The 13672-nt window shown below is 40.8% G+C and overlaps 1 protein-coding gene across 4 annotated transcripts in view; it reads left to right on the forward strand.

Moving 5' to 3' along the window:
* Positions 1-13672, forward strand: part of LOC124160748 — a 327883-nt gene that overhangs the window by 293604 nt on the left and 20607 nt on the right. For all 4 annotated transcript variants that reach the window (XM_046536756.1, XM_046536759.1, XM_046536757.1 and 1 more), the window contains one exon: positions 8089-8269. In XM_046536756.1, the coding sequence (XP_046392712.1) occupies positions 8089-8269 (181 nt within the window). The remainder of the gene's footprint in view (positions 1-8088; positions 8270-13672) is intronic.

Genomic DNA, 13672 nt, shown 5'->3' on the forward strand with positions numbered 1-13672 from the left:
TATCGTGAAGTTAAACTAAGAAAACTACTTCTGCTGTGACGCTGACTGTAATTGCACTCTGAGTCATTGACGGAAAAATACCTTTGAGGGAAAGTTAAGTGTGTCGTTCTATTTTAAAAGGAGCTGGCGGCAGTGAAAATAAGCATGCTCTCTTAATGTATCCAAAGCGGGCACAAACGTTCAAAAGTTGATCTGTGTGCTGTCTACCTAATCGCGGAGTTATGCAAATTATGTTCGATTCGTTCTTTTGATTTATTTTTGTGCTATATCTCAAATCAAACTGAAACTCAGGATTTTTATTTCATTTATTCCTTGAACGATACCCTGTGCTTACTGGGTGCTTACTTTTGCTGCCAAACTCTCGTTTTACGAGGCTTACCGAGGAGTAGAGTTAGTTGCTGGGTTCGGAGGACGAGGGCATCGGAGAGCGGATCGGCGGTACTCCACAACATTTGCAGCGGTCAGGGAAACAATACACGGCAGTCACACCTGACATTTTGCAACGAGCTGGCGTTGTCATTGCCATGCCATTGATACTTAGAGGTGTTATCATTAATTCAGAAGCATATTTCAACGCATTAACAAAACTGTAGACGCGCTTCCAGTGACTTCGGCCCTATACCAACCCAGGAGATGTTTTGATTCGACACGGTAACTCTTGGCCACGCACAAGTTCTCCCATCAATTAGAAAATTAGGTTGAGTAGTTGGAACATCATTCTTTCGTGTGTGTAATTCTCAATCTGTGCAATAAATAAATGCCGAAGAAAAAAATATGGCGCATTACTTTCCGGGCAACCCTCGTATTTTCCTTTTTTTTAATTAACTTGCTAAGGTTATCCAATCTTCGTTTAGTGCTTTAAATTGTACTACCACCGTTCTTCATGTTTATGATGGAGCACATCTCTGCCACTCTGTTGATTTTTGTATTATGTCTGGGTGGCCAGTGTTCTGCAAAACCTGGAAAGTCATGGAATTATATTGTGTCCGGTAAATGTCAGGGAAATTAGAAGAAAATGCCTGGAACAATATGCCTTTGCTGTTCCATTCACATATTTTATCATCCCTCAATGCATGGGCATATATTTGATACTTGAATCCCGATTACCAACCTGCCATTCAATTAAATGCCAATTAAATGTTAAAATCAGTTAATTATCGATGTTTACCTTCATTTGTTTTTAGATGAATATGTTCTAACCATATTTTTTACCACCGATAGAGATGAATATTTTGTGATATATGAGCCATGAAACTGTTTCAAAAATCATCTGGTAAAGTCGGGGGGGGGGGGGGGGAAGGGGTCTTGGCAGGGTCTTGATTTTTTAGTCGTCTTCCCAAATGTGTTCGTGGTTTTTATTAGTGTCGCTGGAGAAATCAGTTTCGTGATTATGGAACTTCGCTTTTGTGTTGTATCGCACGTCGAGGATCACCGTGGCTTGTTCCGCTGCCTGAGCACATTGTCAAATTAAAAAATGAATCATGATATCTTTCCTTCCCTTCTCCTGTGCTCCGATTAAATTTATTTCCATGTTCTTGAAACGTCATCAATAGGCCTCTCTCTTTATGCTTCGAATCAATAATTCGCCGATACACGCGACTGCACCCGCCAAGGCGTGCGAATTCCCCGCCATAATTAGAGCGCAATTACGTTATGCGTATTGCGCACTAATTATCCCTGCGTTCCGACGTCACTGCCGAACTGGGGGGAGCCCTCAAGGGCCCTCTCGAATCTGATCGCTCGCACAATCCAAAACATCTGAAGACGGAATGGCGATACTCTCTCCCCAAGTGAAGCCAAGAATTGCATCACAAATACCACGTTATCGGACGAGTAGGCCTGTTGGCGGCTTTGCAACTAGTCAGGCTCTTCACGGTGTACTATCGAGGGAAATTGTGTGTTTTTACCATGGTTTGGTAAAATCTCTGGTTTTTACCTTGTTTAGCGCCACTTTTGTAAGCGTGACCAATAGGACATATATCTAAAGCTCTAAACTTGCGAGAGATAAGAACAAAATGGATAATTAATAACTGACTGACGCGCTACAAAATTAATGAACACAGGATCTCCGGTCGGCTGCTAAATATGCTGCCACCCACCGTGCATTTAAAAGGGTTTATTAAAGCCGCCACTCGCGACGCTGACGTGAGAACGATCTTAATGTCACTGGAACACGGAAAAAAATTAGCGCCCGAAATTTTTGACCGAGATTTCATAGTCTATCCAATTGAAAACTTTTCAATTCTATTCCTCGGAAGTGCGAGCAGTATTTTGCAAATAAGGAGAATAAATGAATCGCTAAGCGCTTATTGCTGCGAAAATCATTTAAAAGGGATTAAAAGGAGAGCGAATGATAGCTTAAATCAAGCTTGTAGGAGACGCCTCCTAGTCTGTAGTCCACTTGATGAATATGTTTTAGTGTTATGATGGCTTCCCTTGTTTTGACTGACTCTTCATGTTCGTGCCTATTATGTAATATCAGTGCTTTCCCCCCGTCCTTTATCCCATCGCTTTCCATATCCCTGTCCCATTCACCGCTAATTATCCTATCTCTTCATAATTTCCTCCGCTCGTACCACTCACCGCCGTTCTCTTAGAGTGCCCATTCGCACTTCCCCCGCTTCATCTGCTCGACTGACTCGCACGAGAGCTTTGCCGCCAATCCTTCCTCTTTTCCTTTCACCGCATACAACACGAGGATTGGAAACGACCGGACGCTCGGCAAATCATTCCACGATCCCGCCAAACTACTCCGTTCCGTCTCATTTCTAAAGCTTTGGGTTCCCTGTGTTCTTATTCGCCATGCAGGTAAAACCCTTTGGTTTATTTTCGCCTCGTGGTTTTGAAGTCAAAAAGACGGTGGCCGTGTGGTTTTTGTGGTCTTTCATTCTTGCCCGCAACAGTTGCGAAAGGGACGCTGGTTGGGGGGCCTATCACTGCCCCTGCTCTTAGGGCCTCCCGTTCCGTTCGTCCCTTCCGTTGTGCTTGACCACTCCAACGAGACATTTCCCTCTATTTTTTTTGCTCCTGAGATTTCGGAGAATTAAAGGGAGAATTTTTCAAGGTGACGGTGCGGAATGAACTCTCCTCTGTGGTTCGATGCCAATGCTTACGATAATGTTTTGGAATCTCAATCCGCAGAAACGTCTAATCTCTCGAGGTGACGATGATTTTATTAAAGTCGCATTCCTTCTGTGGTTAAATATCATGTTGAAGCTAACGTTTTTAAAACATTGTTTTCTCAATCCGCAGAACCGTTGAATATTAAGGTCAGCGTCTGTGGTGCTGCAAATATTTTACGCCATGATCCCATGCTGACTTCGGGGTGAATAAAAACGAGACAGCTGGGAGTGGCTGCGCACTAACCTAAGTTGAAACCACCAACTTCAAAACTATCATGACTCATGGAAAAGGTTAACATTCGAAATTATGAACGTCGTAAATGAAACGTCGGCCATGAAAAAATTAACGCGTTGCAGAACCCGGGAAGAATTTTTTCTATTAACAGATAGATTACATTAATATCTTGACACTTTTCTTTCTTGGCGCGCGTTACATTTAATGCGAATTGCGTTGTGGTGGGAGTGTTGTTGATGCATGGAAGGAGGAGTATTTTCGATGACATGGCTTGGATGAATCCTTCTCTGGGATTGCATTGGGGCAAATGGTCCAACAGTTCTCGTCGTCCGAGCTGGGGTTGAGGGAGAACAGCATACCGCCAGGTTTCCTCTCCTCTATCTGCTGGATGGAGACGCAGCCCAGTGGTGTGATCAACAGTTCAGGCAAACCATTGGAAATCAGGGAGAGGAAAGACATGGTAGGATGAGGTCTTGGAGGGAGATAGAGTGTTGGTTTGGTGAAAGTGGAGTACTTGAAAACCAAACTGCAGTTTATGGCTCAGTACCAACTTCCCCTGGATTTCCAGATCCATGTATTCCTCCGCTATACTTGCTATATATGCATAAGTATTGATCTCCAGGAATGGCTGGTTCGGTTTGATGGCCGGTTCGGAGAGCAGAGTTCGGAGGGTGGGGTTCGAAGACAGAGATATGCGACTTAGAGTCTCCGAGCCTTTGAGTCGAAGGCCTTTGCGCGAAAAACCTAAGTTCTGCGGGTAAGTTCGGAGGAATTTCTGGGGATTCCAGGGATTTCGGAAGGAGGGGGTAACTAAAAAATGTAACTAAAAACTGAACAGTGCTATTTCCGATCACAGACAGCTGTTTCGAAAATCGCAGAGGACGGAATGCTTCGTTAACACAACAATAGATGAGAAAACCCTTTTATGTCGCTGTAGAGGACGGAGGCTTTCCGAAGTAGGTACTGAAGGAAACAAGGTAATTCCTGCGCAGTCAATGAAACAAGTGAATTTCTACGCACAGGTGTAAAGTATGCAAAAGTACCCAAAGGCCTAATTTCGCCCTGAAAAATCATTTGTCTGAGGTGGTATACATATTTTCTTTTACTCAAAAATAGTTTTAATTGTAGCAGTAGGCTGCTGAGGCCACCCATACCGTTGACGCACAAACAAGGTCTACGAAAGATAGATTACCTTCGAGTTTCGATGTCCCTTAGCATTGTGTCGTGATGCCTGACGTGACCTTCTCCTGCCGCACGGATCCGTGGCCTCTGATCGCTTGCTTCTCTTCCGCTTTGTCGTGGTGAGATCGTAGCCGCGCTCCATTGAGTCCATCGCCTCCCCGCTCCCTTGAGCACGGCTATTTCGGTCGTCCGTCTTGTGCTTTTCCTTGTGCTGCTCTGGCACTATCGGCGGCCGCCTCTCCCTTGGCGGCGTATATAACCTTGGTAACTGCACCCTCTCCTCCTCCACGGTGACTCACTCGATGGGTGGTCGCTCTTCTTCCACCTGCTGCTATATAATCCTCCTTCGATTGGCAGCCTCGGCGGTCATGCGGCTGAATCAACTGAATTAAGACTTGTAATATTAGCGGGTGCTACCCAACGGTTCGTGAATACTACAATACAGCATTGCAATTATAAAGTAAATCTTTCGTTATTTACATTGAGTTTAGGAAGAAGCAGAATTATCTCATAACCAGTGGCGGATTAAGGGGGTAACCGCCCCCTCCCCCCCCCCGTAATTTCTGGAAACATCGAGAAAATGGTAATCTATAAAGTTAATCTCCAATTAAAGTTTTTATTTCTCCAGCTAACAAAAAGAACGATGTTTAAAAATAATTTATGACTATGTAAAAGTCACTTGTCTAAACTGTCATTTCAAGACCTCAGACGCAATGTAGCCGAGATTCCAATATGCATACCCCCAAGACGCCTCTGGAAGCAATGGACCCCCAAAACGTAGACTTTAATCCCCTCTGCCCGTAACCTATGCTATACCTACTTAATATTCTTATATTGGAAATTCCCCTCTCTCTCCCTCTCTCACTCTCTTTCTCCTACTCATGAATCATTCTGCAATCTCACGTAAGCGGTGTCTTTCCTGTAAAACGTATATTGAGAGTTCCTCGCCCTTCTCTCCTGCTACGACGTTTCTTTTCACCAATTTCTTGTCTCTTTCATAAGTTTTCTTGCTTTGCAAACCATTTCTGGGTCATTGTCGTTCTTTTTTTCCCTTCGCCACTTTTTCATTTATTCAGCTAACCCTAAATTTATTCTCTGCAGCGTATTTTTATTTCTCAGGGCTCCTGCTGTTCTCCTCTTCCTTGCTCCTAACTAAAGGGCAGGACATTTATAGGCGGTTTGGCAAATTTGAACAAAGTGACTGGATACAGTATTTCTTTCCTCATGCAGTGATAGAAATTTTCACTTACAATTTCAAGTGGAAGTATTTAAAAAATGCGAAAGAGAAAAATCCTGATAGGAATTCTATACTATTCTTATGCAATAATCAAAAACTTAACATGATTTAATGGGGTGAGAATTACCCCAAAAATAGTTTCTAATAAAAATCCTTTCTTGGTACGCCTATACATGGCGCGAGGAATATATTCTCAATATATTCGAAGACACCGCTGACGGTATGATCAATCCGATTTTTAAGGGTAAATAAGGTTTTAAACGAAATTTATACTCGAGATGATGTGATCTATAAAAATCATAACTTTCCAATGCTGATCCTCGCAATGATAAGTATCACATGAAGTAAATATTAAGAATACATGTATCGCTCAGCAACTAATCCCTGCGCTTCGGAAATTTTGAAAACCGATTACAATGGGCCCAATGTGGCAGCAACGGACTCATCTTCTTCTATGCAGTCCCGTTGTCCCACGTGGCACTCAGCGTAGTATGGTTCTCACCTAATTGCTTTCAGTTTCGCATGTGGTGCAGAAAAAACTCATCATGGCTTCTCATGAATAATTTTTGATGTTGTGACCATTATTTTTCCCTTGCACTACATCTGCTTTTCAACTAGTTGAAGATTAAAAAAAAAAGAGGTTGCATGCCTTCATCACAAAAAGAACCCGAGGATAAATAGTATGGCTTCATGTGCTGAGTTACACTTCTGCTCAAATTCTGTGGAGACGCATCTAAAGAAAGATGATTGGATTGTTCGTAAAAATTCTCCTCCACCACGGAGAAAATAAACATTCTATGCTCGTAGCCTTGGATGTATTATTTTCATGGTGGTTGATATTGAATGCAACGGTAATAGTATCGTAATCGATCTAATCGATATATCGTGATTGTTTGAACACCTCCCCATGTAAATAACGCTCGAGAATTCGGTGACGCACGAAGTGTTGCCTAAGTTCAGGGGCGAGAAGTGCAAACTAATTTTACGAATTTTCACGACAACCTACGAGCTAAATGTATGCTTTTTTGATTTTTGTTACGGGTGACAATGAAAGCTATTTTTTCATCTAGAATCAATGTGGGAGGATATCTCGTACTGGGAAGGTATCTGCAGGATTCTTGGTGGTTTTAAATAAACTCTTGTGAAGCGATTCACTTTGTGATGAAATTTTAGTCGTGCAGTGGGTTGGAAAAGGTCGCTGAATCCGATTCAGTGTTCAATATTTTAATAATGGTTGTAAAATTTTAACGATTTATATAGATACTCAGGTACCTTAGAAGTACTTAGCATGGAGAACTTATTCTGATTTGTCAAAGCAACCTGTTTAAGATTAGCTGATATTTTTTATTTGTAAATATGATAGAAGGATGCAACTCCTGACAGAATCTCTTTTGAATGAAACCTATGAACTAAATTTGCACCATGCCATAAATGCCTTGTGTTTTCATACCAAAGTCTATTGGCTGGCATAATACTGCTACTCATCATTACTGCTTCGTCTGTTTTTATGTCATATTTATGCTTTGCATGGTGAAATTATATAATTTCTCCTTAGAGGTTAATATCTCAGTATGAATATTTCTTGACGTTTTTAAATTAAAATGTGTCTTGATGCTATAGGAGATCGGTCAGCATTGTTATTGAAAAAATCAATCAGTTTAACCAACGTTTTGAAAATTGTATTTTAACAGCATCAGGGCTTTAGAATGTGGGTAAATGAACGCATTTCGTGAAAATTTTCAGCCCTCCACCAGACTTGGAAGTTCGAGTTTGCCGGTGGGTTAGAACTTTTTTAGTTTTGTGTTAGTGTATAATAATTCCCAAGTCCTCGTTATACGAAATTAAATTAGTAAAACGTAGGCATGAGAATTATTTGATTTTTACAAAATATTAGTATTGACCTATCTCCAATAGCATTAAGGCACCTTCTTCATTTTTAAAATCTCTCATGCATTCAATTGATTTATCCCATAATTCAGTATGACAGATAGACGTATAATAAAGATATTGTGGCATGCGTCTGAATTGGCCTCACTATGCATGAGGAGCTGAGAAGCCAAGGGCTACAAGTGATTTCTTTTTCTAAACAGAGTTTTCGTTAGATTTCCCGCTCGATCTCAGCACAGAAAAGAGGCTCACTCACCAAGTTTCAGTATATTTCTTTTATCAATTTCTGCGCCTAACTCGGTTTTGAATGAAAATCACTTGTACCCATTCTCACCTCCTCATATTTAGTTGTTCGGTTATTATTAGATGTGGTATTTGTTCCTGCCTGGCTAATACATGGTTCTCTTTCTCTGTTTTGTTCTCAGGTTGTCTGATGGGGGGGATGGGAGGACGGGCAGTCGGCAAACGCGCTTGCTGCGGCCCAGGGCCTCGAGCACTGCCTCGGAGGCGTCTCCACTCTCCACGCAGACCACGCCCAATGCCTCCCCTGGGGGCAGGATACCACTCAGAACGGGATCAGCCACCTCACTCAGGCCACCCAGACAGGTAGATCTATCTCATCCAGTACCCATTTGATTTTCATGACCACATCTCACTCTAAGCAATGGCGCAGCGAGGGGGGGTTTTGGGGGTTAAAACCCCCCTAGAACGCAGAGAAATTTTTAAGTTTAATCCATTTTACTTAATTGGATTGATATTTCTTATAGAATAGTGTAAGGATTAATAAAATATCCCTCAGAAAGCCGTAAAACTCACCATTTCGAACCATTTATCTAAAAATTTCACAATTTATTAATCTCGCATCTACCACTCATCCTGGTTGGTATTCCATACTCTCGCACACCCCATTATTAGTTGCACATAACTCTCCCGCCCCCTGGGCTTAATTCCTAGCTGCGCCCCTGACTCTAAGAATAACGAAAGGAGTGAGAAAAGTTTACCAACTATCCCCCCACCACCTTGCTTTGCTATGCTCTCATCAAGAAATCTATTAACAATGTCCAAGAAGAAGCAAAAACTCCTTCAACCTTCTGGTTGGCCAATTGATTTCAGAGATTGCGTTACATTTTGGTGGCTAATGCTTTTTTTGTATTTAAAAGTAATTGGTATACATCAAGACTAATGTTGTAACGTAACACTGTAACAGGTTTAAAAGAACACTCACCATTTGCGTTGAATTTTTAGTGGCTGCGTCATCTTCCTCTGGATTAGGGAAGATCATTTCATATGTGCATCTATATTGTTTTTATCCTGCTGGGTTCTGTGTTTATTTTGATCTCTTTGAGGATTTGTTTTCAGCTGACAGCTAAAAGCTTTTTTGTACTTTTTTTAAATTGGTGTATTCATGGAGTTTTTTATCTCCAAACTTAAAAATATGTTCTTTTTGATATGTACTCATCCTCACAATTCTCAGTTTGTGGTCATCTATAGGTTAACACCTGTACTATGTAGATATATAACAAATTATTAGGGATGTGCGAGTTCGAAAATTCGAGTCGAGTAGTTGATACTCGACTCGATTTTTTCGAGTACCATTACGAAAGTCCAGTTGATTAGTTACGGTTACAGAGCTTTCGAGGCTAGTAGGTCCAGCAATCTGCCGACAGGAAGCGCTGTCATGTAGTAATACAGTTTTTAAATCTGGAAATCATTCTAATGCCTTGGACTGGTAGTTTCAGCTTGCTGTATACACTATAGTTGTCGACGTGGGCGCCGAATACCTTTACCTACGTCAGTCGCGGCGGCCGATCGTCTTCCGACCCGACGCACACCGGTCGGAAATCGGAAAAAGCTAGACTAAAGTCCAAAATGACCTTATTTGAGGCATAGACTTGAAACTTCGCGTAAATACTCATACATTATTACCAGTTATAGATTTATATGCCATTTAATATAAATAAGACCCTTTAGTGAGATACAGTGTCCCAAACATGACGAATTTTTCAAAACCACGAGCGATCTCGTTTTTCCTCGAAAATCTTTGAATTTATCCAGGTGGTGTTGCTGTGGCATGACTTTTATAGAACAAAAAACGCAATATTCCTTTAACCTGGTGTTTTGCCTATACTTTCAATGACTTTTGAAGATTTAGGCTCTCATCTGTCTGGTTTTACAACGCAAAACGGCCGATCCGTTTTTCACGCGAAATTTGACATAAAGTAACATTACTTTCGTTTACGAAAAATATAACTAGGAAAATATGAACTACAACATAAAGTAGAGATTTCTGAAGAGTACAACGCAGATATCTTGATAAAAAGAACGTTTGCGACGAAGGAAATGAGAGCGATGTTTCGATCGCGCGTCAATGCTGAGCTTCTCGCCGCGGGACACTGAGGCTCGGTAACTTAGGTCGATTTTTCAAGTTTTTTGAAACTTTATTCTTTAAAATCGTCATTTAAGGCACGGAATATCGTCTTCGTTGACCTAAAAAACTAAAGTTAGGATGTTAATAAGGATTATGTATAGATCGACTTGACACCATTTAACGCATTACTTGAGTGAAAATACTAAGGATTGGATATTTTTTGGAACCATCCCACGCATAAGAAATATGGCTCGGGTATTGAAGTAGAGTGAAGATATTAAGTCAGTATGCTTAAGCGTTAGAAAAATTAACTGTTTCCACGAAAGGCAACAACCAATACCCATTTTTCCTTTCCACCCTTGCCGAGGTGGGTCACACGGAAAGAGTATTCACGTCAAAAGTAATACCATGTTTTAGCCTTTTTTATTATTGTTGTAGAAAATGTAAAAGTTTTCAATTGCTGATTTGACTTGTTTTACGTTTTTCATTGCTCTTTTGTTTTTTTTGGCTGACTGGGTTTTTATCGTGATTATTCCCTGTATGAGTCTTGTCTTGTTCTGCGCTGCGAAGAAGCAACAAATAAATTCATGTTGAGATAAGTCGATCTTTCATTACGGAACCTCAACAATTATTGCTTTGCTTTTAGTTTCTTTCTTGAAATTGAAAAACAAGAATTTTTAAGGTTTATTACGCAACGTGAGAAATATAGAAAAATTTATGATCCTACAGAACTAAAGCTAAGTTCTATAGTTCGTTCCCTTCGTCCACTTGAATTCCATGAAGATTCAAGATCCATAAAAATCGTTGATATCATTTTTAATAAAAATTCCAAAGGTTCAGAAATCTTGCAATTTTGATAGGAAAGTACTTGCCCAGTTGCGCAAGTGTGTAACAAAAGGCAATTTTCTGCAGTAAGTAATACTGTAACATGGAGACGTCAAAACCTGCTGGCTGAGCATGTGGAACAGTTTGTTTTTCTGCTTGAGAATTTGGAAGGGCCAAATATTACAAGATACATATACGTAGTATGTAATCTTTACTATAGCTATGAAAATTGTCTCTCCTATGTAGTTTGGATACGTATATGACTTAAATTGTCAACAAATTGCTTGAGGTTAATTCATTTCAATTGTGCCTATGGAACTGTTAAAGACACATTAATTTTCATTCATCTCCTACTTCTGGCAGTAACATCAACAATCCTCATTATATTTTCCTTCTTACATTAGGCCAGCGGTTCCCAAAGTGGGGGTCGCGACCTCCAAGGGGGTCGTAGGCCGTTCGGAAAGGGGTCGCGAGGTACTAATAATATGGTGAACAACGTACTTAAACTTGGACGACCATTTTTAGGGGGTCGCGGCTAAAAAGAATGAGCTAAAATGGGTCGCGGAAAGAAAAAGTTTGGGAACCGCTGCATTAGGCTAAGCATTCAGAATAGGAAATTGGAGTAGAATACATTGTAGTATGCATTGCTGTATTGCCTGGTTCAGAAATTATCAGACTCGACTCGATACTCTCGAGTAATTTTCAACTCGACTCGAGGTCAAAAAGTGCTACTCGCACATCCCAACAAATTATGCAGTGGCGGTTTGCCCATAAGGACTCTCGGACGCCGCCCCTCCAAAATATTTGAAAAAGTAAAAAAAATAAATATCCATTAATTTATAATTATACATCTGATTAATCAAAGCGTTTTTTCAGTCCCATACATCGAAAGTGTTGGAAAAACACGAAAAGAAATAGCGCGAGAAGTTCGTATTTGTAGCCGTGGGGCGCTGGCCAGAACGTCCCAATCCATCCCCATGCAGTTATATGGAGAGTGGTAGTGGTGGGGGCCGCTGGTGCTATGACGCGTCTAACGTTGTGTCTTATGGAAGTCTTGGGATGTCGTCCAAAAATGCGCAGAGCGACAAGTGAGTTGACATCGCTGCGCAGGCCGGCGGGCGTATAAACTGGCGTCTACTTGGTGCTGCCACAGAAAAGGGACCTACGGAATCAGAATGGTCACTGTACTGGGTGTAGTTATACGATTTTAATTTTTAATTACTGGTAGGTATTGCTACAGTAAATAAATTATTCCATTATGCTTGCGTTTTTTGGTGTTTGAATTCCGGAACACATAAAATCCAACCAGTTAAAGGCTGTATTGACGAAGGAAAACTATTCTCGAGTATTTGACACAGTTCTGTTATGATTACCTACGAATTTCAAGAACCTTGGGGAAACTAATATTATAATATTTAGGCCTTAACAATGTATTCATACCTTCCCGATGATTAGAAATGCGGTACCTATTTTTCAGATAAATTTATCAAAAGACTGCAGTATTAGGAAAAATCAGTTAACATTCCCCACTGATTTATAATTTAAGAAATAGTTGCGTGCGTGATAGGGTGAAGGATTAAGTATGATTTAAATCGTTAAGCGCGACCTTAAATAGAGTCATTCAATTAATGTCATGAAGTGCCGCGTACAATGCACCTTTTGTGTGTAGGTTCATCATTTTTCTAGCCGTCCTTGTTGTATTAGTTCATGTTCACCTAATTCCTCAGCGGCAGAGCGGTAGCTGTCTGACGGAAAATGTCCACTTGGGTCTGATTTAAGTGGCCTCGAAGAGTTCATATCAGTGCGGAAATCCTTACAGCTCCCATCTGTGGCTCAGTCGAGTCGTCTTCTTTTACGATCTAGAACTTATTTTCTATTATATCATGGCAATGATTTCGAAGACACGGTTATTCCAAATGCGACCCGTTGGCGTCTCGTGTGTTTACCACATATGAATCTTAGACTCAAGGAGATGGTCCGTGACGTCCTTTTGCTGACCTTAAATTCGTCCCTCAGCTGAATCAGCATTAGTGGACCACGACTTCTATCTCCCTTGAGTCGTCCTTATAGTAACGGCAAGACTCTTGGAAAGAACGGGGTGAAATGAGTTCAGACATCATTTTCGAGGAGTTAATTGTGCGTAATTGCCGATTAAGAAGTTACTTAGTGCTGTGTGTACATTCAATAAGACAATTTTGAATTAATCAACAGTGCTCGTTTTTTTAAGGGAAATATAGGGAAAAATTTTCCCAATTCTGTGTCCAGGCACCTTGTTCTTTTTGGTCGTATTTTTCGTCGGCCTATTTTGTGTCGTCCCTTGTTTATTTATAGACTAGTGCCCTTGCCATGTGTTCAATCAGAAAGAAATTGTTGTCCAGCGCTGATTTCAACGAACGTGTAATTGATCACCTTGCTGGACAAAATGAAAGAAGGATGGACTTTTGCAATATAACTAAAGGCCTGGGAGTATTTCATATTTTGTTAAAAATGTGTGAGAAATGTTTAATTGTTGATTTTAAATCATACTGTATTCAAGAAGCAACGTGAACACCGCCATCAAAGTTTACATCTGCAATAGCAAAGCGCGCGCATTCTAGTAGTGTTTGTTGCCTAGTGGAAGTCAGTGACACTCTCCTCCCTCCTCAGGTGTTAAAAGTGTCATTGCTACCTAAATCATTGCAAATGTTGTATAGATTTGACAAATAGCGCATTATGATTGCAAAACGAACAACAGAAGTGTATTTCGGGCATATCCGCACGAATAATGTAGACGCTAAAACCTAAAGTTACGTATTTTCGTTTGTATTTGCAAAATA

This window comes from Ischnura elegans, chromosome 6, assembly GCF_921293095.1.
Source record: "Ischnura elegans chromosome 6, ioIscEleg1.1, whole genome shotgun sequence".
Classification (NCBI taxonomy): Eukaryota; Metazoa; Arthropoda; class Insecta; order Odonata; family Coenagrionidae; genus Ischnura; species Ischnura elegans.